Source organism: Mytilus trossulus, chromosome 1 (genome assembly GCF_036588685.1).
Source record: "Mytilus trossulus isolate FHL-02 chromosome 1, PNRI_Mtr1.1.1.hap1, whole genome shotgun sequence".
Classification (NCBI taxonomy): domain Eukaryota; kingdom Metazoa; phylum Mollusca; class Bivalvia; order Mytilida; family Mytilidae; genus Mytilus; species Mytilus trossulus.
The window spans coordinates 75,786,073-75,810,904 of record NC_086373.1 but is presented as its reverse complement, the minus strand read 5'-3'; the positions used below and the strand labels follow the sequence as shown (position 1 = coordinate 75,810,904).

The window sequence follows — 24,832 nt, the reverse complement described above, 5'->3', positions numbered from 1 at the left end:
AGCTAGGAGCTGCCAAAAATGGAAGATTATGCAATTTCAACTATGCCATATTGGCTTTGCTCATTGTTGAAAGCTGTACAGTGAATCATAGTTGTGAATTTCTTTGTCATTTTGGTCTCTTGTGGAGAGTTGTCTCATAGGCAATCATACCACAACTTCTTTTTTTTTTATATATATGGATAAGACTCCTACCAAAATGGATGTACAAACATATATAAACATGTACAACAACTATCAAAATTGTCTCTGACAACTGCAACAAGACACATCTCCTTATTTTTATAATGATGTATTTGACACATTAAAACTGATGATCCATAAAATAACTTTACAAATTAAGGTACAACAAAATTTGATATTACAGTAATACAATGATTTTTTTTCAAATGCACTCTTTTAATAGGCCTCTCAAACCTATTTTAAATATTCTTAACCAAACTTTTCAACACATTTACTTATATTTTCATACCTGTTGTTCACTGGTGGGTGTTTGTTGATGTGGTTCATATGTGTTTTTTGGTATTTTTTTTTTACTTAGATTTACAGATCTTTTTCCTGTTTGAATTATTTTACACTATGTTATTTTAGGCACATTTAGCTTGCTATTGGGTATGAGTCATTGCTCTGTGTTGAAGGCCATACTTTGACGTATAATTGTTATCTGTAGTAAACAAACAACAATTTTAATATTGTTTTCATATGTTCAAAATAATGGTCAATAGTTTTCTTTTTGTAGATGTAAAAAAAAATCAACCACCCTTTTTATGTAATTACCAATGATGATGCAATAGAACTTGTTTTTGAGTGTGGTTGTTTTGGGTGTAAAACACTAAGTAAAACCAAATGTATTACTAGTAACCTGAGTTGTTTGTACTTTTCAGATGAGACAGTACACCTATGAAACCTTGTCTGTACCTAGCTATGGGTTTTTGTGTGCAATGAATGAAACATAGGAAAATTAAAATCAATAAAAAAAAACACTTACGAGGAAGAGATTCTAAATCTGTCCTTGACCCTATGCTGATAGCATCATCTCCTCGACTTCCAGTTCTTCTGTGACCAAACCCTTTTGAACCTTTACCAAGTCTAGGTGACCTCTGAGATCGTTTACTACTCCTAGCACTAGATCTAGTACTTGATTGTTTCTGAAACAGTCCAATGCGTTCATCTTCATCATCCCTCAGATCATTTACTCTCGGATCTTTCACTTTGTTTGTTTGTTTTCTTTCTTGTTCTGGACTTTTCTTACGATTAGGTCGTAATGTGTGTTTAGGTCTTTCAGTCCCCTCTCTATTTTGTGCTCTTTCATCGTCCATTTCTTCTGAACCTTGTGTTGAGGATGACCAATCTACATATGAATCAGGTCTGGTGGCCTTTCTCATACTTTGATTTTTCTTCAGATTAACCTGGCGAGTGTTTGAATCTGGCACTTTTGGTAAGGGAGGCCTCTGATTAATGGAGTCATTTGATGTAGAATAAGAAATTCTCTTTGCTCTATCCTCAGCATCACGTTCATTCTCATTAAAAGATTTCCTAAATTTGGGATTAGATTGCAGAGCACTTAAAATTGGTGTGACTGGTGTTTTAGGTCTATTAGGTTGTATAATTTTGTCCTCGTCCATATTGTAATATGTGTCACTACCATCGTCCTGATAATCTTTGTTAGTTGTTTGAACCCTAGGATCCTTTGCCGGAACAGGTTTTGAATAAGTACTTCTGATATTCAAAGTATCAGGACGTCTTTTTGAATTTGGGGACTCTTTTCTATTTTCATCGTAACCATTAAGTAACTTTGTTCTAGCTAAAGGAGAGGCCTCACGGTTTTCATTGTAATTATTTGTGTATCCAAAGTTTCTATTGGGTGGTAAATCAAGCTCAAGAGGACCTTTGTCTTGAGTTACATACATCCCTTCATTCATTTTTGCCTGCCTCATCCTTTTATGCATGCAAACTCCAATTATGCAGATTAGCAAGAGAAAAACACAAATTCCCACTACAGTTCCAACAATGATACCAACAGACCATGCACTAGCACTGTTTTGTGATGCATCAACTGGTTCTGAAATAGATTTAATTTACATAAATATATACACTGACTATTCCTGTATCTGTTTGATTGCTTATTGAACTGTGTAACATTGTCAAATTACTTTTATTTTGGAACAAAGACTAAAGGCCCAAAAGAGCCTGTGACATTTATCTGAATCTTTGTACATTATCAACATAATTCATGACTGAAGCTCTTGTTTTATTGATATTGCTTATATTTTTTTCTGTTTTTTGTTTCTGTCTAACTGCTATATTTTTTTTACTTGATATACCAAAAAGTGTAGGTATTATCTTTCAAAGGCAATAATTAAATTCTACTTATAAGATGTGCTTTGTTGACCTATTTGTAGATCTTGTCTCGCACAGAACAAATGATAAAACCTTCATTTAAGAAGACAGACACAATGTGGTAATAATTGCTTACACAGCTCCTCCTTGGCAGACAAGCAATAAAATACATCACTTACTAATTCCAGCTGATATCTGAAGTTGAAAGTTTCCAAATCTGGTAGCCATGTTAGTACCTAATGTCAATTTCACAGTGGCATCTCTTGTTTGTGTCGAAAATTTCCCAGATGCCAGAGTGTCACAGGCATATGCTTTCTGAAAAATATTACAAAAGTATGGCTTACAAAACTAATTACTGTGACTACTGCTGTGATAGAATTATATTGACTGCCACATTCTAAGTCCAATCATCAAGTAAGTTACATAATATTTTTGGTTCACACTTGTTTCTTCAGATGCGGTTTCTAGATATTGTAGAAGCTTCTGTCCAAATTACATAACACTCCAAAAAGGTTAATTAATTTATTTAAAGCTGTTTTATTAGATGCTTGTTCGTTTTGTTTATGTAAATGGTCAGAATGAAGGATTTTGGACCATTTATCTCAAAGCATATGGTGACCTTTTCAAATCTCCAACTCTATGAGCCGATGAGGTGACAGATCATATTCTACTTTCTTTATATGTTTTGCATTTACTTTATTCTTAAGCTGTTTCAGCCATTGTCTCATTATAATTGCAGGTAAGTTATAAGCTACTTGTGGGCACAGAAGGCCTAGGGTGAATAGTCATTTTGCAGGAGAACTTAAAATTAAACATTGCATTGTATTTAACATTTGGAATGCTCTTCCATGAATTAGATATTAGTTTTAATGGTTTAACTACATCTATTGGCAAAGATAGATAACTCTAATTTTCAATACCAATTCAACATTGACCTCATTGGTTTTTTAGAACAGATGCTAAGCTCATGTGTCATGAACAATCTTTGAATTTTTTTAAAAGGTCATAAAGGTATTGACTTAAAAGTACACATGATTTTATAACTTGAATATCTGAGAATATAATTCATTGACAAATTCCTTGAAATGTTCATGGATAGGATGACTATAGGTCTAGGGAAAAGATCACTATCAAGCCAACCACATACTAATTTAAATTGAATAAATGCAATCTTAACCCAAAAGTTACAAATCATTCACAGAAGGTAATGAAAATTTCTCATCTACACAGGTTTAATGTTCTTTGGCTTAATATCAAATTATTACCTTATAAGATCCATATACAATGTCGAGTGCAACACCACACTGTAGACTTAATATTGGCTCTTCAAAAGACAGAATGTGGTCCCCTGTTGTTGCTCTTAATACAACATTACATTCTCGTACAGTTATAGGGGAGTTAGCGTAACCTCCCCTAAGGTACACAACTTGATCAGAGTCCACATCATGTGACCCTGCAGAATTACACATGGTTTCTATGTTGTCTGTAAAGAAATAAAATAGTGATACCATTGAGACATGCCGTACCATATTGATTCAGATGTGGTGTGAGTGCCAACAAGACAACTCTCCACCCAAAAAACAATTTATAAAAGTAAACTATTATAGTTCTATGTACACTCTTCAATACAGAGCATTGGTTCATACCGAACAACAAGCTATAAAGGGCACCAAAATTTACTAATGTAAAACCATTCAAATGGGAAAATTCAAAATTGGTATGATTCCCATATTACATAATATCTAATTTGGCAAACATTTTATATAAATCATATATAATAAGCTATTTTTTTGCATTCTCCTTATTTTTTCAAATAAAAATAATATTAAAACATTGAAAGTAAAGTATGCAAAAGCTAATTGGTCTTTTTCAGTTGGATTATTAGATAATGTATAAACATTGTAAAGTATGGAAAAGAGAAATCATAATTCACTGTACATTGCTGAATGATCAAATTTAATCAGTACATCCTATATTAAATGAAGGGGAAGTGTACTATGTGACATACTGGTAATAGGTAACTGTTGTACGGGCGCACTACGTTTGCGCGCATTTGGGGATTAAAATATTTTACGTTTGCGCGCAGCTTTATATTACATTTGCGCGCATTAATCTCAGGTAAAAGTATAAATAAAAATTATATTAAGTTATAAATAACTTTTTTTTTTGTATTTTCATATTAATCAATTATTAATTTTAAAAATAGTTTGTTTATCAGTCAAATTATATACTGTTCATATTGAATTATAAAAGCAAGTAAAAACTCCGTTAAAGCTTAAGGTCAAGTTACAATATATGAATGGGCTATGTCACGGATTTTCTTAAAATTTTGCATACACTTATTGAAATGTGTCTGAAAATCGAAAAAAAATCTGCGGTTTTATCTCTTTTTTCCCTGCCTTATGAAACTTATACTAAAGGAAGGGGTACTGATACCTGTAAATAATTGAACAAATTAATAGATAAATAAGCATTATTACCTGTATTTTCCCTAAAAATTACTGATTGAATACTTTCAAAATATGTGCCTTATGATAACATTAAGAATGGAAATGGGGAATGTTTCATAGAGACAACATACTAAGACTAACGGAAGGGGTACTGATACTTATAAATAATTGAACAAATTAATAGACAAATAAGCATTATTACCTGTAGTTTACCTGAGTTTACCTGCCAAAAAAATGCGCGCAAATGTAATGGAAAGCTGCGCGCAAACGTAATGATTTTTGCGCGCAAATGTAACGGTAATGCGCGCAAACGTAATGCACCGTGTTGTACTCCCCTCATATGTAGTAAGTTAACAGGTAAAAGGTATGGATAACGTCTATTTTTAGAGGGGTATTACATGTTCATGTTATTGTACACATGTACATCTCTTCACTTATCGATGCTTATACTTAAGAAATAATTCATGGGGCTTCAAGACATCGTGATTTTACCACTGGTTGGCCCTTTATGACAAATATGACAAAATGTTTGATTGATTGATTCTCTTATATGTATCTGCATATAATGTGATATAAATGTGTTTATATGAGAACTGGGTATACATGGTATATACATGCAGTCTTCATGTGCCACATGAGCAAAAAACAAATATGCTTTAAATTCGAATAGATCTGTACATATAAACAAATGATAAAACTTACATATAATCGAAGGAGTTACAGTACCTATACAACAAAGTATAGTACATATAACAATGCTCCACAAAGATTTTCTTGTCATCCTTGTTTTTTTTATGTTACATCTTCCATGCATAATAAAATCTTCATCTTTAGTTTTCAAACTTTTCTCTTATATCTGAAATTTAAAGATAATAATTATACATATATATTTATAATGGATTAGTTCAAACTACTGTAAAAATGTTTAGAAATGTAATCCTGAATTAATTCAAAATAGAATTCACACCAATTTTATAAACAGTAAAAAGTGTAACCTGTGTAATCAGACACACTGGGGAAACAGAATGTTGGATAAAGCAGGATGTCTGAAAACTCAGATGATTTCTGCAAGGATAGGCATATTTCGGAATCATTAAAATGTTCTAAAACAGAACGCTGGAATACTCAGGTGTTGGATTAGGCATGCTACACTGTAAATGTGTTTTGTTCCATTTATGAAGGGATTTTACTAATAGAATTGTGAAAACGTGTTTAGTTTCATTTTTAAAAAGTTTTAAGCTATCAATTATCAAGTAACCAGGGTTTCTGGCTAAAAATTTGTCTGGCTTCCAGATTTCTTGAAATGGGAAAGTCTATGTCATATATATAAGTCTTCACTTATCTTGACATACATTTATGGTATAGACATTTTCTATTGATGAAAACTATATTAATCTCTACATATATATTTTTTGGTTTGATTGTCTTTTTAGGTTACTGTTGCTTTGATTCCCTATCTTAGGTACAAATACATGTACAATTTATTGGTAATCACACTGAATACAGTCATTGTGATAGTATGATTCAAGCTGGGGGGAGGCTACAATACATGTACTTCATGACACACTAGTAACATTTATTTAAAGATCTAGAGGTCATTTGCATATCAGTATGTGAGATATAAAATCTTAACATCATAATATAAAGTTTTAAAACACTACTAGAAAAGGTTATCAGAAGGATATATCCCTTATGAAAAAACATTTGTGATTTATAAAATCTTAAAACATGTGGATATAAAATTTTAAACCACTTCTAGAAGAGGTTATCAGAATGATATCCCTTATGAAGAAGTATTAGACTTTATATAGTTTCCTTGTGATAACTATATAAATGTGACCGTGAGAAAATCTCAGGTTATCTGAGTTATGTAGGTGTTATAAAATCACTGATATTGTCATGTAAATAAAAAAGATAGTACACTGACATACCCTAACAGTCAGTGGTATTTAATAACTATATAATTTAAATCTGTATTACCACTATTAAATGTTACACTACTACTTTCATCTGTTGTTCCTTTGATGAAAGTAGGTTTCGACAAATACACATAATTTTATGTAATTAAATGATCGAATTCTTTCACAATTCAATTAATTTATTAAAATTTGTTTATCATAAACATTGATAAAAATGTTAGCTATAACAGAAAAAATATCTAACATACATGTACATGACTTGTAAATATGCATGTATTAAGAGTGGAAACGCTCATTTGATATACGGTACATGTAAAGCATTTTTTGTCTGGGGAAATTTTGTATTGTACCTTATTTGATTTTAATGGTATTTGGCCATACATGTACATCAACATGCTCAACTTTTATGGTCACTTTGGAGTTAACAATTTTTTTCAATCTACATGTATCTACCTTGTATTGTTAATTTTGTCATAAATTTGTCATAAATTTGTCCAGTATAATACAAATGAAATACTATCTGCATTTTAAAACAAAAGAGTTGTACAGTTTTTACGAAAACAATTTATTGATCACAGTTCACATTCCTCAGCTGTATTTTTACATGTACAATTTAGTGAAAATTACAAGAATCAAAATATTGACAAAACTATCTAAATCCTTAGGCCTATTACTGCAAATTCAGATATTAATTTGTGCATTTAAAAAATTGTGAATGTCCTTGAACTCAGGCAAAACAGTGAAATCTAATAACTAATGTGATTGCAAAATTTTTTGATGAAAAATCAGTTCTAAAATTATGAATGAAAGTTTTGACTAGTGAAAACATGATGCTTTCGAAATTCTCACATTAAAAAAACTTCCCAATAATTTTGGAAGTTAGTGCTTTGAAAAATTCATGTGAAAACATGTATTTCTATTTCAAGGGAGATAACACAACTAGATATAATTGAAAATAAAGTTTACGCTACAGGGAATCAATGACTCTTGATTATGTACATGTAAGACAACAAAATGAAATAAAAAAAATAAATTATGTACTATTTCAATTGATTAATGATTTAAAATAATCTCCTTTATTATCTTTTCATAGAAAAATATTAAAAAAGAGAAAACAAGAATGTGTCTACAGTACACGGATGCCCAACTTGCACTATTATTTTCTATGTTCAGTGGACCGTGAAAGTGGGATAAAATCTAATTTGGCATTTAAATTAGAAAGATCATATCATAAGGAACATGTGTACAAAGTTTCAAGTTAATTGGACTTCAACTTCCTGAAAAACTACCTCGACCAAAAACTTTAACCTGGCTCTTGCACTTTAATTCTCTACATGTTTGTTTAGTGGACCATGAAATTGGGATAAAAAATCTTATTTGGCATTAAAACTTCATCAAAAATTACCTTGACCAAAAACTTTCACCTGAAACTTGCACATTCAATTTCCATGTTCAGTGGACTGTGAAATTGGGGTCAAAAATCATATTTGACATTAAAATTAGAAAGATCATATCATAGGGAATATGTGTACTTAGTTTGAAGTTTATTGGACTAAATCAACTTCACCAAAAACTACCTTGATCAAAAACTTTAACCTGAAACACGACAGACGACTGAACGGATGGACAAACAGACAGATGCACAGACTGGAAAACATGATGCCCCTCTACTATTGTAGGTTGGGCATAAAAACCCAAAATTTTATCTGCATGACAGGACGGGTTGATTATGAAGAAAGTTTGTAAAATTCAATGTGGGTCTCATTGGGGGGTTCCAATCCCGGATCCTGTTTATTGTTTTGTTATATTCTCATATCCCGCTTACACTATGTGCGTAAGCAATTCTCATTTTTTTGTCATTTCCCAGGTCTCGCAAGACCTCATTTCCCGTTTTCATGACACACTAATTTGACTTTCACGTTTCACGCTTACAAAAAATCAGCAATCCCGCATCACGCTTAGACCCCAATGAGACCCATTTCAATAAAAATTTAACAAGTTATTGATGTTTAAAAAATTATTTTTTTCAGATCATAAACTGTAAAAAAACTTAGCCAATCAATCAGTAAAATCCAGAAAAATGAACGACATATTTTTTTCTGGATTACAACAATTTAAGCAACTGTCATGACTGTTCATTTAGTTTCATAAACATCTGTGAAAATATGACAAAGTTATAAAGGTCTCAAAATAATATTTACTTCTAAAAAATTGTAACTTTATCAAAAAATAAACTGTTATCACAGAGATATGTCTCGCCTTTTTGTAATTTTGATTATGAAAAATTCACAATGTTGAAATCAAAATAGCAATACCTTAACATCTTACACAAGTTAATAGACCATGACTGAGGGGGCGGAGCCAAATAATCTCCATGGCAATGATATGTGACAATGCTAATACATCTGCATACCAATTATCATTGATGTACCACAAATGGATCTCCATAAACTGACCTCATCACAAAGTAATACATGTTAAGTAAGCAAACCATTCAAAGTCAATAGACCATGACTGAGGGGGTGGAGCCAAAAAATCTCCATGGCAATGAAATGTGGCACTGGTAATACATCTGCATACTAATTATCATTGATGTACCACAAGTGGATCTCCATAAACTGACCTAATCACAAACTAATACATGTAAAGTAAGCAAACCATTCAAAGTCAATAGACCATGACTGAGGGGGCAGAGCCAAATAATCTCCATGGCAATGAGACGTGGCAATGGTAATACATCTGCATACCAATTATCCTTGACATACCACTAGTGGTTCCCCATAAAACTGAGCTAATCACAAACTAATACATTGTTGACGCCGACGCAGGAAACAGAATACATTTGACTCCGTCAAGGCGAGACAAAAACTGATGATTTAAGACAGAATTGGTCAATGGTCAATTTTACATTAGGTATTCATGATCAGATGATGCTTAAAAATTCCTTGATTTTTTTACATGACAAAGTTATTGATGTTCAAAAAATCTTTAACCAGACTGAATCTAAAATATTGACGCCACCAATTCACTCAAGGATCATTAAAAATCATAAAATCTAGATCTATAAAATTCATTTAAACATATTAAACAGCTTTATGCATCTTTTCTTTTTTTAATGATTCAATACCAAATAAAAACAATATATATTTAAATTTTTACTAATAAATGAAACATTTTGACTAAACATCAATTAATCACTTTTACCTTGACAAATTATCATGTCATCTCATGACATACATTTGTAAATGATGTTATGATGTTTATACACCTACATTTCTTAAGGTTATATAGTGGTTTTTTGGCTAGACCATTGTTGGTTATTTTGTTTTTGTTTTGAGGAATATTTATGACGCATTATTCAGCAAAATTTTTCAAGTCATGAAAAATAATGGATGAGTTATCAATGGTTATTAGTGATTCTGGATAATAAAAACATAATCTTGAAATGTATTTATCAAAAGGGAATCAGTAAAAATTTAAACTCATCCAACATGTCCAACATTCATTGATTGCTGGTTGCATACCATCAAGTACATGTAGCTGAAACATTGCATGCATGTTCAGGAAGAAGCTACTCCAAGTAATAAAACAGTTCTATGATGTTACTTTAAACATGGTATATTCTACATTCTAATTTCTATAAAATCCTTTTAGGATTCTCTGGTTTTATTTTAATGATACACACCTTTAAAAATTTGAGGCAGAATTTCATTGGTTAGTGAAATCCCCACAACAGAACAGAAAGGAGAACAGGGGATATTTTTTTTAAAGCAAAGCATATGGATACAGATCAATATTTTAATCAGATGACAAAAACAGTTCATAAGATTTTTTTTCTCTATTAAGTAATTATTCATTTTATATTTATTAACCTTAGGTGCCAGATTGATAGATTGTTGTTTGTTTTATATTCTAGGACTGAAGAGAAAAAACTAACCATAAACCAGATAAAATCAATACAAGAGGCTGTCACAACGACAGCAAACCGGATTTATTAACATTTATTTGTGTCCTGCCAATATCAAAAGAACCATAACTGATCCAAGGTGAAACTGAAAATTGTCAATATCAAATTTGACCTCAACTTTGTCATCAGTATCAACATATTAAAATTTGAAATGCTTAGGTTGAATGGTTCATGAGTAAATGCAACAACATGAATGGTAACACCATTTTTCAATCTTTCAAGAACCATAACTCTTGAACGGTAAAAGTCAAAATCAACATTATTGAACTTGAACTCCATTTTGTCATTGGTAACAAAATATTAAAATTTGAAACGCTTTGGTTGAACAGTTCATGAGTACATGCACAGACTCGACTGGAAATGCCATTTTCAATCTTCCAAGAACCATAACTCCTGAACGGTAAAAGTCAAAATCGTCATTATTGAGCTTGACCTTCATTTTGTTGTCAGTAACGATATATTAAAATTTTAAAAGCTTTGGTTGAACGGTTCATGAGTAAATGCATGAACAACATTTGGTTGCCGCCTGTCCAACTGCCCGGCAGCCCGCCGTACATTCCCAAATCCATAACCGACATTTTTGTCACAAAAATCCAGTTAAAAATCATTGGTAGGTTAACCTATACATTATGTTTGTACATTCAGCAAGCTATTTATTAACCGAAATGAAAAGGGGGGAAAAATCTCTTATTCAGGTGTTATTGCAAGAGTTATTTTATCATGAATAGAGCAAGACATGCACTTAGTTGGAAGACATGGATCATCAAGTAATTTTGTTCACATGTCATAAATGAGGCACTAATCGTTGGGAGGACATTCTGTCTATATCATCACAGTCATGCATGAGGCACTTAGTTGGAAGGGCATTTTTTCTATATCATCAAAGTCATGTATGAGGCACTTATAGTAGTTGGGAGGGCATTCTGTCTTTATCATCATAGTCATGCATGAGGCACTTAGTTGGAAGGTCATTATGTCTACATGTTGTGGTGCATGAGGCAGTGAGTTGGAAAGGCATTCTGTCTACATGTCATGGTGCATGAGGCACTTAGTTGGAAAGGCATTCTGTCTACATGTCATGGTGCATAAGGCACTTAGTTGGAAAGGCATTCTGTCTATCATGTCTATATGATGTGGTGCATGAGGCACTTAGTTGGATAGGCATTCTGTCTACATGTCATGGTGCATGAGGCACTTAGTTGGAAAGGCATTCTGTCTACATGTCATGGTGCATGAGGCACTTAGTTGGAAAGGCATTCTGTCTACATGTCATGGTGCATGAGGCAGTGAGTTGGAAAGGCATTCTGTCTACATGTCATGCATGAGGCACTTAGTTGGAAAGGCATTCTGTCTACATGTCGTGCATGAGGCACTTAGTTGGAAAGGCATTCTGTCTACATGTCATGGTGCATGAGGCACTTAGTTGGAAAGGCATTCTGTCTACATGTCGTGCATGAGGCACTGAGTTGGAAAGGCATTCTGTCTAAATGTCATGGTGCATGAGGCACTTAGCTGGAAAGGCATTCTGTCTACATGTCATGGTGCATGAGGCACTTAGTTGGAAAGGCATTCTGTCTACATGTCGTGCATGAGGCACTTAGTTGAAAAGGCATTCTGTTACATGTCGTGCATGAGGCACTTAGTTGGAAAGGCATTCAGTCTGCATGTCATGGTGCATGAGGCACTTAGTTGGAAAGGCATTCTGTCTACATGTCGTGGTGCATGAGGCACTTAGTTGGAAAGGCATTCTGTCTACATGTCATGGTGCATGAGGCACTTAGTTGGAAAGGCATTCTGTCTACATGTCGTGGTGCATGAGGCACTGAGTTGGAAAGGCATTCTGTCTACATGTCGTGGTGCATGAGGCACTTAGTTGGAAAGGCATTCTGTCTGCATGTCCTGGTGCATGAGGCACTTAGTTGGATAGGCATTCTGTCTACATGACATGGTGCACTTAGTTGGAAAGGCATTTTGTCTACATGTCGTGTTGCATGAGGCACTTAGTTGGAAAGGCATTCTGTCTACATGTCGTGGTGCATGAGGCACTGAGTTGGAAAGGCATTCTGTCTACATGTCGTGGTGCATGAGGCACTTAGTTGGAAATGCATTCTGTCTGCATGTCATGGTGCATGAGGCACTTAGTTGGATAGGCATTCTGTCTACATGACATGGTGCATGAGGCACTTAGTTGGAAAGGCATTCTGTCTACATGTCGTGGTGCATGAGGCACTTAGTTGGAAAGGCATTCTGTCTGCATGTCATGGTGCATGAGGCACTTAGTTGGATAGGCATTCTGTCTATGATGATGTGGTCAATGAGGCACTGAGTTGGAAAGGCATTCTGTCTACATGTCGTGGTGCATGATGCACTTAGTTAGAACGGCATTCTGTCTACATGTCATGGTGCATGAGGCACTTAGTTGGAAAGGCATTCTGTCTACATGTCATGGTGCATGAGGCACTTAGTTGGAAAGGCATTCTGTCTACATGTCGTGGTGCATGAGGCACTGAGTTGGAAAGGCATTCTGTCTACATGTCGTGGTGCATGAGGCACTTAGTTGGAAAGGCATTCTGTCTGCATGTCATGGTGCATGAGGCACTTAGTTGGATAGGCATTCTGTCTACATGACATGGTGCATGAGGCACTTAGTTGGAAAGGCATTCTGTCTACATGTCATGGTGCATGAGGCACTGAGTTGGAAAGGCATTCTGTCTACATGTCGTGGTGCATGAGGCACTTAGTTGGAAAGGCATTCTGTCTGCATGTCCTGGTGCATGAGGCACTTAGTTGGATAGGCATTCTGTCTACATGACATGGTGCATGAGGCACTTAGTTGGAAAGGCATTCTGTCTACATGTCGTGGTGCATGAGGCACTTAGTTGGAAAGGCATTCTGTCTACATGTCGTGGTGCATGAGGCACTGAGTTGGAAAGGCATTCTGTCTACATGTCGTGGTGCATGAGGCACTTAGTTGGAAAGGCATTCTGTCTGCATGTCATGGTGCATGAGGCACTTAGTTGGATAGGCATTCTGTCTACATGACATGGTGCATGAGGCACTTAGTTGGAAAGGCATTCTGTCTACATGTCGTGGTGCATGAGGCACTTAGTTGGAAAGGCATTCTGTCTGCATGTCATGGTGCATGAGGCACTTAGTTGGATAGGCATTCTGTCTATGATGATGTGGTCAATGAGGCACTGAGTTGGAAAGGCATTCTGTCTACATGTCGTGGTGCATGATGCACTTAGTTAGAACGGCATTCTGTCTACATGTCATGGTGCATGAGGCACTTAGTTGGAAAGGCATTCTGTCTACATGTCATGGTGCATGAGGCACTTAGTTGGAAAGGCATTCTGTCTACATGTCGTGGTGCATGAGGCAGTGAGTTGGAAAGGCATTCTGTCTACATGTTGTGGTGCATGAGGCACTTAGTTGGATAGGCATTCTGTCTGCATGTCATGGTGCATGAGGCACTTAGTTGGAAAGGCATTATGTCTACATGTCGTGGTGCATGAGGCACTTAGTTGGATAGGCATTCTGTCTACATGTCGTGGTGCATGAGGCACTTAGTTGGAAAGGCTTTCTGTCTGCATGTCATGGTGCATGAGGCACTTAGTTGGATAGACATTCTGTCTATGATGATGTGGTCAATGAGGCACTGAGTTGGAAAGGCATTCTGTCTACATGTCGTGGTGCATGAGGCACTTAGTTGGAAAGGCATTCTGTCTACATGTCATGGTGCATGAGGCACTTAGTTGGAAAGGCATTCTGTCTATCATGTCTATATGATGTGGTGCATGAGGCACTTAGTTGGATAGGCATTCTGTCTACATGACATGGTGCATGAGGCACTTAGTTGGAAAGGCATTCTGTCTACATGTCGTGGTGCATGAGGCACTTAGTTGGAAAGGCATTCTGTCTACATGTCGTGGTGCATGAGGCACTTAGTTGGAAAGGCATTCTGTCTGCATGTCATGGTGCATGAGGCACTTAGTTGGATAGACATTCTGTCTATGATGATGTGGTCAATGAGGCACTGAGTTGGAAAGGCATTCTGTCTACATGTCGTGGTGCATGAGGCACTTAGTTGGAAAGGCATTCTGTCTGCATGTCATGGTGCATGAGGCACTTAGTTGGATAGGCATTCTGTCTATGATGATGTCACTACAAAAGTCAAAAAGTCTGAAAAGACCAGTTAATGTCTGAATTTGCATGAATTTTTACTTGACATTCTTAATTTGTCTGCATAATTTTTAAAAATTCTTGACATAGTATTAGTTTGTCTAAAAAGGTTCTTGATTTTTCTTGACAAGTGTCTTGACAGTATTAACATTGTCTTAAAATTTCTCGACACTTCCTGTATCATCTGATAAGAGTCTGGATTAGTCTCGACCAATTCTTGACTGTTTTAAATTTGTCTCGATCTATCTTGACATATTCTTGACATTCTTAATTATGTCTGAATATGTCTTGACATATTCTTGACATTCTAAATAATGTCTGAATATGTCTTGACACATTCTTAACAGTATTAAATATGTCTTGACACTATCTTAACAGTATAAATTTCCCCTGAACAGTTTATGAAATCTTTTGGGTTTGTGTGGCTAAAAAAAGGAGGGGGCTTTCATGTTGGTCAAATAATGTTTTCTCATCTTGATTCAAACTCTATTTTTTTAGAACAACCAAAAAACATTTTTTTCATATTTTGGTGTTGAATTTTATAATTTTTTATCAACAAAAGATAACTCCATCCTGAAAAGAACAAAAAAATGTTAAGATCCATATTATGTATGTATGTTCGAGACCAATGAAATCATTGATTAAAAATTAAAAAATTCAACCGTCAAATTTGAATAAAAAAAGAAGAAATAATTAAAGGGACCCATTATGAATACTTTTTTTTATTATTATTCCTGGAGTAGATGATAATTTTCTTTTAATCTTTGGAATTTTTATGGCAGGTCAACTGATAAGTTGTTTGGCTGATTATAGGTAAATCAGTAATTTCTATTTGACAGTTGGGTGTACTCAGGGGTGTGTTATAACTTAATTTCATAAGGAACATCCTGTCCATGTATAATACTTAATATATATTCCAAGGATCCTTCCTTGTATATTCCAACAGATGACATTACACAAATTTTTCTTCTGTTAAATTAATGATTTTTACATCATCATAATTTGCTTTTTATATAAACCACATTTTTGTACAATAATTATTTACTATATTAACATTGGATATTATGAATGTAGAGTGAAATATTTCTACCGTATGATTGGTTTTAATCATTAAATTAATACGATTTAGGAATCAAAATTTGTATTTAATAAAAAAAACACATTTAAATTGTTTTATATCAACACACCCTCATTTAAATTATTTTATACATTTGATTTCATAGCCATAATTGCATTTGTGAAACTATTTAAATCCCCAAATTTTCAATTATTTTACATGCCCAACTTTCATATTTTTTGTAAGGAATGTAACTTAAAAACAACAGTATATTATGTAAAAAGAAATAAAGATTAAAGTTATATTATGAATATTGGTCATGATTTGTAAAACTCAGAACTGTCAAGTAAATTTAAGACACAATTCAAAATGTTCAGAATATGTCAAGCCAATCTGAGAAAGAATAAGAATGTTGAGAATATGTCGAGAAATTTCAAGACAACATTCAAATGTCAAGAATTTGTCAAGAAATTTTAAGACCATATTTAGAATGTCAAGAATACGTCGAGTAAATTTGATACAAATTTGATATAAATGAGAATTTGTCAAGAAAAATTAAGACACGACTCATACTTTTGGAGAATGTCAAGTAAAAGTTCATGCAAATCAAGACAAAAACTGGTCTTTTCAGACTTTTTGACTTTTGTAGTGTGTGGTCAATGAGGCACTGAGTTGGAAAGGCATTCTGTCTACATGTCGTGGTGCATGATGCACTTAGTTAGAACGGCATTCTGTCTACATGTCATGGTGCATGAGGCACTTAGTTGGAAAGGCATTCTGTCTACATGTCATGGTGCATGAGGCACTTAGTTGGAAAGGCATTCTGTCTACATGTCGTGGTGCATGAGGCACTTAGTTGGATAGGCATTCTGTCTATGATGATGTGGTCAATGAGGCACTGAGTTGGAAAGGCATTCTGTCTACATGTCGTGGTGCATGAGGCACTGAGTTGGAAAGGCATTCTGTCTACATGTCGTGGTGCATGAGGCACTGAGTTGGAAAGGCATTCTGTCTACATGTCGTGGTGCATGAGGCACTTAGTTGGAAAGGCATTCTGTCTGCATGTCATGGTGCATGAGGCACTTAGTTGGATAGGCATTCTGTCTACATGACATGGTGCATGAGGCACTTAGTTGGAAAGGCATTCTGTCTACATGTCATGGTGCATGAGGCACTGAGTTGGAAAGGCATTCTGTCTACATGTCGTGGTGCATGAGGCACTTAGTTGGAAAGGCATTCTGTCTGCATGTCCTGGTGCATGAGGCACTTAGTTGGATAGGCATTCTGTCTACATGACATGGTGCATGAGGCACTAAGTTGGAAAGGCATTCTGTCTACATGTCGTGGTGCATGAGGCACTTAGTTGGAAAGGCATTCTGTCTACATGTTGTGGTGCATGAGGCACTGAGTTGGAAAGGCATTCTGTCTACATGTCGTGGTGCATGAGGCACTTAGTTGGAAAGGCATTCTGTCTGCATGTCATGGTGCATGAGGCACTTAGTTGGATAGGCATTCTGTCTACATGACATGGTGCATGAGGCACTTAGTTGGAAAGGCATTCTGTCTACATGTCGTGGTGCATGAGGCACTTAGTTGGAAAGGCATTCTGTCTGCATGTCATGGTGCATGAGGCACTTAGTTGGATAGGCATTCTGACTATGATGATGTGGTCAATGAGGCACTGAGTTGGAAAGGCATTCTGTCTACATGTCGTGGTGCATGATGCACTTAGTTAGAACGGCATTCTGTCTACATGTCATGGTGCATGAGGCACTTAGTTGGAAAGGCATTCTGTCTACATGTCATGGTGCATGAGGCACTTAGTTGGAAAGGCATTCTGTCTACATGTCGTGGTGCATGAGGCAGTGAGTTGGAAAGGCATTCTGTCTACATGTTGTGGTGCATGAGGCACTTAGTTGGAAAGGCATTCTGTCTGCATGTCATGGTGCATGAGGCACTTAGTTGGAAAGGCATTATGTCTACATGTCGTGGTGCATGAGGCACTTAGTTGGATAGGCATTCTGTCTACATGTCGTGGTGCATGAGGCACTTAGTTGGAAAGGCTTTCTGTCTGCATGTCATGGTGCATGAGGCACTTAGTTGGATAGACATTCTGTCTATGATGATGTGGTCAATGAGGCACTGAGTTGGAAAGGCATTCTGTCTACATGTCGTGGTGCATGAGGCACTTAGTTGGAAAGGCATTCTGTCTACATGTCATGGTGCATGAGGCACTTAGTTGGAAAGGCATTCTGTCTATCATGTCTATATGATGTGGTGCATGAGGCACTTAGTTGGATAGGCATTCTGTCTACATGACATGGTGCATGAGGCACTTAGTTGGAAAGGCATTCTGTCTACATGTCGTGGTGCATGAGGCACTTAGTTGGAAAGGCATTCTGTCTGCATGTCATGGTGCATGAGGCACTTAGTTGGATAGGCATTCTGTCTATGATGATGTGGTGCATGAGGCACTGAGTTGGAAAGGCATTCTGTCTGCATGTCATGGTGCATGAGGCACTTAGTTGGATAGACATTCTGTCTATGATGATGTGGTCAATGAGGCACTGAGTTGGAAAGGCATTCTGTCTACATGTCGTGGTGCATGAGGCACTGAGTTGGAAAGGCATTCTGTCTACATGTCGTGGTGCATGAGGCACTGAGTTGGAAAGGCATTCTGTCTACATGTCGTGGTGCATGAGGCACTTAGTTAGAACGGCATTCTGTCTACATGCTCCATTCACTGACTTCTATTTATTATATGTTTCATTTGTTTGATCTCAGATATCTGACACTCAAATGGACTATATATTCATATTCATTATCAAATGATTAAACTAAAGATGTTTCAGTACATAAACATGATAAAGAATGTACATGTAGCTCTCTTCCATGGGTTATTCAGCACTATCCTATTAGCTGTAAATGTCCTGTGCTCACATACAGTTTTTGGTGGGTTTTGTGTTGTTTAGTATTTACTTTTCTTTGTTAAGTCTTGTGTACTATAATTTATCTGTCATGTCTGTTTGTCTTTTTCTTTCTTAGCCATGGTGTTGTCAGTTCATTTTCGATCTACATGTATAAGATTGACTGTCCCTTTGATAGCTTTCAGCCCTCCTTCCATCACATGGTACAAATAAAATTTGTTGATGAAAAGGGAGACTAATCTAATTAAGATCATCATGCATACAGCTAGTTTGTATGCTTCATATCTAGACAAATAAGAAAATATACTGAAAGTAAAGGGAGATAACTCAAGTTAATTTGGTTCTAATTTCAGCTATAATACAATAATTTAATTTTGGATGTAACACGTCTTCTGGTTGGCTGACATTATTTTTTTATGAGCCCATAGACATAATTTAGTCATGTGACTGTGACGTCTTCAACGTTTTTTTTGTGGTTTTCTACGGTTTAAAATGGAATTGGAATTAAATTATAAGAAATGACTGTAATATTTTTTCTGTCTATTCGAAATAACATAAAAAAAATGTGGTGCACACTGTTAAATAACACCCTACACGAGTTATTCAGTGTGCACTAAATTTTTTATGTTATTTCTTCATAGACAGAAAAAATATTACAGTCATTTCTTAAATGTATAAATGTAAGCATGATAAGATTGATTCACTTTTACAAGTGGATCCTTTGGTGGTTTACTTAAAAATTAAATTGTAATGTTTAGTTACATGCACATGTATTTGCAATTGGCTGGGATTAAAAAAACTATAATGATAATATATTTATCAAAATAATAAATAAATCCATAGTATATATGAACAGTGGCGGATGCAGGAATTTTCGAAAGGGGGGGTGCTAGCCCAGGGCAAAGGGGGGGTGCAGGGGGGGGGTGCAAAATTATCCCGATTCAAATGCATTGATCGGCCAAAATAAAGGGGGGGTGCGGACCCCCGGAACCCCCCCTCTGGATCCGCCACTGATGAACAAAGCTGTTTTGGAATCTTTGTCAATGTTTCATTTTTGCATCAGTTATTTAAATTTTATTGCATTTTATTCTTATTTCCCCATAGAATACATGTACAAAATGTATGTTGTATATATATAATTATAGCTTCCTAAAGCTGGATTTCATTATGACACACATTTACATTTAAGAAATTAACATGATTAAGAGTATTATGTTTTTCCAAACACATCAGAACTTTTAACATTGAATTTCTTATTGTGAACATGGTGAACACTTAATTGATAATAGACATCACACTTCCAAGGGGCCTACAGTTTTTAGGCTTTGTTGGTGTTCACATACATGTTTGTAATAGATTCAGAACATTCTAGGCACACATGTACATAAGGGTAGTAATGGTCTTTAACGTCCGGCATCAAACAGCTATTTTCGACTACCATTCATTTTTCATGGTACTATTGTTCAAGTTACTTTTAATTACTTGAACATGTTGAAGAAGTAATATTAATATACGTCATTTTTGGAAGAAAATTTTTACAGTTATTCTAAAGAAATAAAATATTAAAAGACCAAAAGACGCACCACATTTTTGTAAATACATGAAATATGACTTGAATACTCGAATATTCAATATACATTTGTATATATATACATGTACATGTTCTATGAATTTGTATATTGAGGTATATCTTACAAATGTATATACATGTAAAGAGTAAACATAAATGATATAATTTAAATTTCCTAACAATAGGAATACATATAGTAAATTAAAGTCATCTAAATTAACAAATCAACAAAAAAAGGTATAAATGTATATGTTACAGTAAATAGGTGAAATTAGGAATTACACGTTATTACTAAACATTTCAGTAAATACCTGTAATTACTAGCCAATTTAGTAATTACATGTATTTTCTAGTTCTTTCAGTTATTACTGGTAATCACTGTTTTTTATGTAATTTTTACAGCTATTTACTAACTTAATGTTTTTGTTTTAAAATTAAAAACATAATTCAAGATACTAAATAAGAAGGTAAAGGGGTAGGGATTTTAAGGGAGCCTACTTAAGGATGTGGGAATATAAGGCACATCAAGAGTGCATACTCTTTAGTGTTTGTGAATTGAAACTGGAAAATGGTTGTTTTATAGGTTTTGAAATTTCGTAAATATATGCATGCAAGACAATGATATCAATCCAAAATTGATTTTCATAACTAAAATATTATTAAAAACTTTAAAATAACTTTCTCCAAATATCCTGGATTTCTACCAGGCTTGGAAAGAAGCTAAATGTTCATGATTATAAGATAATATCCAAAAGTAAAGTTTGTAAAAAAAAATCCTTTTGTTTCTATATTACTTTACATTACATACACTCTGCAGTAAAAGTTTTTAAAACATTTATAGATTTTATAAACCATCCTGGATTTTTACCCAATTTTGACAGAAGCTTTTTACTCTTACAGTACTAGTCAAAAGATAGTATCTAGAGGAAAATTTTAATATGTTTTCTTCATTTTTGTTGAGCCTGGGATTAACAGCAAAAGTAGGCGAGACTATTTGTTCTGCAAAACCCTTACAATTTTAATAGCTTAATACATTGATAACCCATTTTAGCTAGGGGTTGAATTGAAGGTCACATGACTATGTATTCAATGAGGTCCAAATATTCACTCGCAAGTGCACAACTCATCAACCTTGTTTCTCAGTAATTTAACAAAATAGAACCAGATTGGCTGCTAACAATGAATTATAATTTCACTTTATCATTTTTGTTAATGATTTAACAAAAAAAAAGATATTTTTTTTATATGATTATCTCGAAGCTAATGCACATAACAGGTCATTCCAACTGTTATCTTATCTTTATAAGGTAATAAGTCTAAATATTCTTCAAAATTTAAAGTTTTCTTTAAAAGTTAAATCATAATGCTTTGGGAGAATTTTCCATGTCTGCTATAATTGGTCAAAAGTTATCTGTATAAAGCTCAACTTTAACTATTTTGGATTCAAACTAAAGTTACTCTGATTTAACCAAATATTTATAGTCCATATTTATTCAAGATATTTTTATACAAATCAACTATTCAAAATTTTAAGAGTACTAACTGATGTTCTAGTTGGTATTACCATAACTTTTGATCATCTCACCATAATACAACATTGTTTTAGCAGTTAGTAAATATGTGTAAAAATTCATTTTAAAATTAGTAATTACTGGTAAGAACTGGGCCGTTTAAGGAATTACTTATATTAACTTAGTGCATCAGGAATTACCTGTAATTCCTAAATTTTAGTAATTACATGTAATTTCTAATTTCACCTATTTACTGTAACATATATATACAAGAAGTCAATTTTATGACAATAAGCACACAATTACTAAATGTGAAAAGTACATAAAGTATTAGCGCGTTAACTTTCTAGTGCATGAAAAAATAAACTTGTGAAATCTGAAGTAAACACCTAGCTGTTTACCATATTTTCTTTCAACGAAATGGACACAGTGTAAACATGTGTTTATGCTCTGGCAAAGTAGAAATTTCCTGCTCTGGCAAAGTAGAAATTTCCATTTTGTCTCATTATCGTAATTACAGTAAACATGAAAATGAAGTCAACTAACAACATATGAGCACCCGATGTTAACTTGTGTTTCTTTAATATGATATCATTGGTTTGCACCAACTGTACTATGCAATTTGTATTTCAAATTGAAGAGACGGTATTCAAAAACCTACATGTAAAATCATTTAGCCCAATCATCATGATCGTGTATTAGGATTTTGATATATAAACATATTCATATATATTTAAATGATAGTCAGGAAGCATAAATATTTAATACAGTTATTCTCATACTGTGTTACAAATACACAAAATTCATACAAATTGAAAGAAATTTGAAATTTACAGCCAGTACTTATATTGACGATAATGAATTTAGGATTGTCATTTCCTGATTCATATGTTTATTCTGGTTTTGTCAAATAAAAGGGGGTCTTTGTGGTGACCATCCTTTGGTGTTCTAGAAATAAAAAGTGACTATATAAGAATTTTTTGACAGGTTGGTTGTTATAATCAATTACCTACACTTTTGGTATTGTTAATGAAAATCCGTCGTCGCCATTTTGGTATTCTATAAATAGTTCAATAATTTACCTGGACGCGACAGGTAACATTGACTGATTCTACCAGTAATTGAATATGATCCATCGAATACAACAAAAATGTATTACAGGGTACCAGTCGCTCGTGTTAGGTCGTTTCGTCCAGGAAGCCTATTCGCCATAGCGAACCAAATCGCACTACGATATTTTGATGCTGAAACGTCTCAACTCACTGTAAAAGGGTCTTGATTTTAAGACAAAATGTGAATGTCATGATTATAAAAATGTATTATACATTGTTGTAAATGAGAGTGATTCTGTTTATACGACCGCAAAAAAAGTTTGTGTGGACCACGTCTGCGTCGTCGTCCGAAGACACATTTGGTGTCCTGACAATAATTTTAGTTTAAGTGAATTGATCTCTATGAAATTTTATAAAAACAGTTCAATATCTCTAAAGGAAGGTTGGGATTGATTTAGGGGATTATGGTCAACCAGTTTTGGAATTTGAGGCCCAAAAGAATTATTTTTCTACTTTCAGGATATCAACTTGTGTAATAGAATTTTAATTGCTCTGTACCACAATGTTTAATACCAGAGGTAATAGTATTGGATTGATTTTGAGGGTTAAGGTTTAGGAATTAGGTGCCAAAAAGGGGGCCCAAAGTAAGCATTTTTTTAGTTTTCAAACACTGAATTACTTGTGTTTTAACAGTGTATCAATATGAATTTCTCTGAAATGATACCACAAGTTTCCGTACCAAAAAGGGATGGTTAGTATTGACTTGGGGGTGGGGAGAGGTTGTTTTGGCTCAAAATGTTTTGGAATTAGGGGCAAGAAAGGGAAAACAATAGGTTTTTGGTCAATGGACAATTAAGATTTAAAATTTAAAAGCCGAGTGTACGGGAGGTAACTCAAAAACATTTAGCATACAATGTTGGGTAAGTTCGGATTAATCTCCCTTACACTACTAGTAAATTATGTATAAAGAAATGTTAGGTAAGATAAGATAAGATTTTGATTCGGCATAAGTACAAATAAGCAACACAAGCTCTAAGGAGCTTTTGACCGCATATAAAAACATATAAATAACATAAAACATTGCATTTTGACATATAAAACAACCTGTAATACAAAGTTGAAATCTCACATAAATAGCATGCAAATAAAAATAAGCAACACATTTGAATGAAGTAAAAACATACTTGACCAGGGCAACCAAAAGCAGCATAAATAATAAACAACTAAAAAATTATCTGCAAGCAGAACAGCGACATTCCAAACCGTTCCAGGACTGAACAAGACTTTTAAAATGTGAAAAACTGTTTTCAGTCCTGAAATGGTTTGGAAGGCTGTTCCATAAAGTAGCAGCAGCAAATTTGAACGATTTTTTTTTACCGTAACGGATTGACTTTACCTGTGGAATTTCAAGAATATTAACACACCTGAAAGAATATTTAGATTTTTTGACATTCACCAAATTTTGTAAGCACACAGAAGCTATGTTATTTATGATTTTAAAAGTTTCTAGAGCCATTGTTCTTATCCGTCTGATCTGCGAGGAGGGCACCATAGCTTTAATTAAGAGGTCCTCGTAGGAGCTGGTAAAATCCGCATACACAAAACGGAGTGCTCTTTCCTGCACCTTTTTAGTTTTTTGGAATTTTTCTCAGTGCAAAAATGCCATACCAAAGGGCAAAAATTAAAGTTACTATGAATAAAAGTATGAAATATAGTAAGTTTGCTAAGTCTATCAAAAAATGAGCCTAAACGTTGAATTGCTGTGATGCCTTCCTACATATTGAGCTGATATGAACATAAAAATTTAGCTGGTAGTCTATTTCAATGCCTAATAGTTTAACTGTTTTTTTTTCACATGTG

The 24,832-nt window shown here is 34.3% G+C and overlaps 1 protein-coding gene across 2 annotated transcripts in view; it reads right to left on the bottom strand.

The window, feature by feature from the left end:
- LOC134685204 (R3H domain-containing protein 1-like) overlaps positions 1-23,031 on the bottom strand; it is a 28,995-nt gene extending 5,964 nt beyond the window's left edge. Inside the window, exons 1-5 of one of the 2 annotated variants that reach the window (XM_063544717.1) lie at positions 22,934-23,031; positions 5,490-5,643; positions 3,603-3,820; positions 2,517-2,652; positions 986-2,059 (exon numbers count right to left, since the gene is read on the bottom strand). In XM_063544717.1, coding sequence (XP_063400787.1) covers positions 986-2,059; positions 2,517-2,652; positions 3,603-3,820; positions 5,490-5,601 — 1,540 coding nt within the window. In that variant the 5' untranslated portion in view covers positions 5,602-5,643; positions 22,934-23,031. Of the gene's footprint in view, positions 1-985; positions 2,060-2,516; positions 2,653-3,602; positions 3,821-5,489; positions 5,644-22,929 lie in introns of both variants that reach the window. The other variant, XM_063544707.1, reaches the window with a different exon arrangement.
- Positions 23,032-24,832: the final 1,801 nt, after the last annotated feature.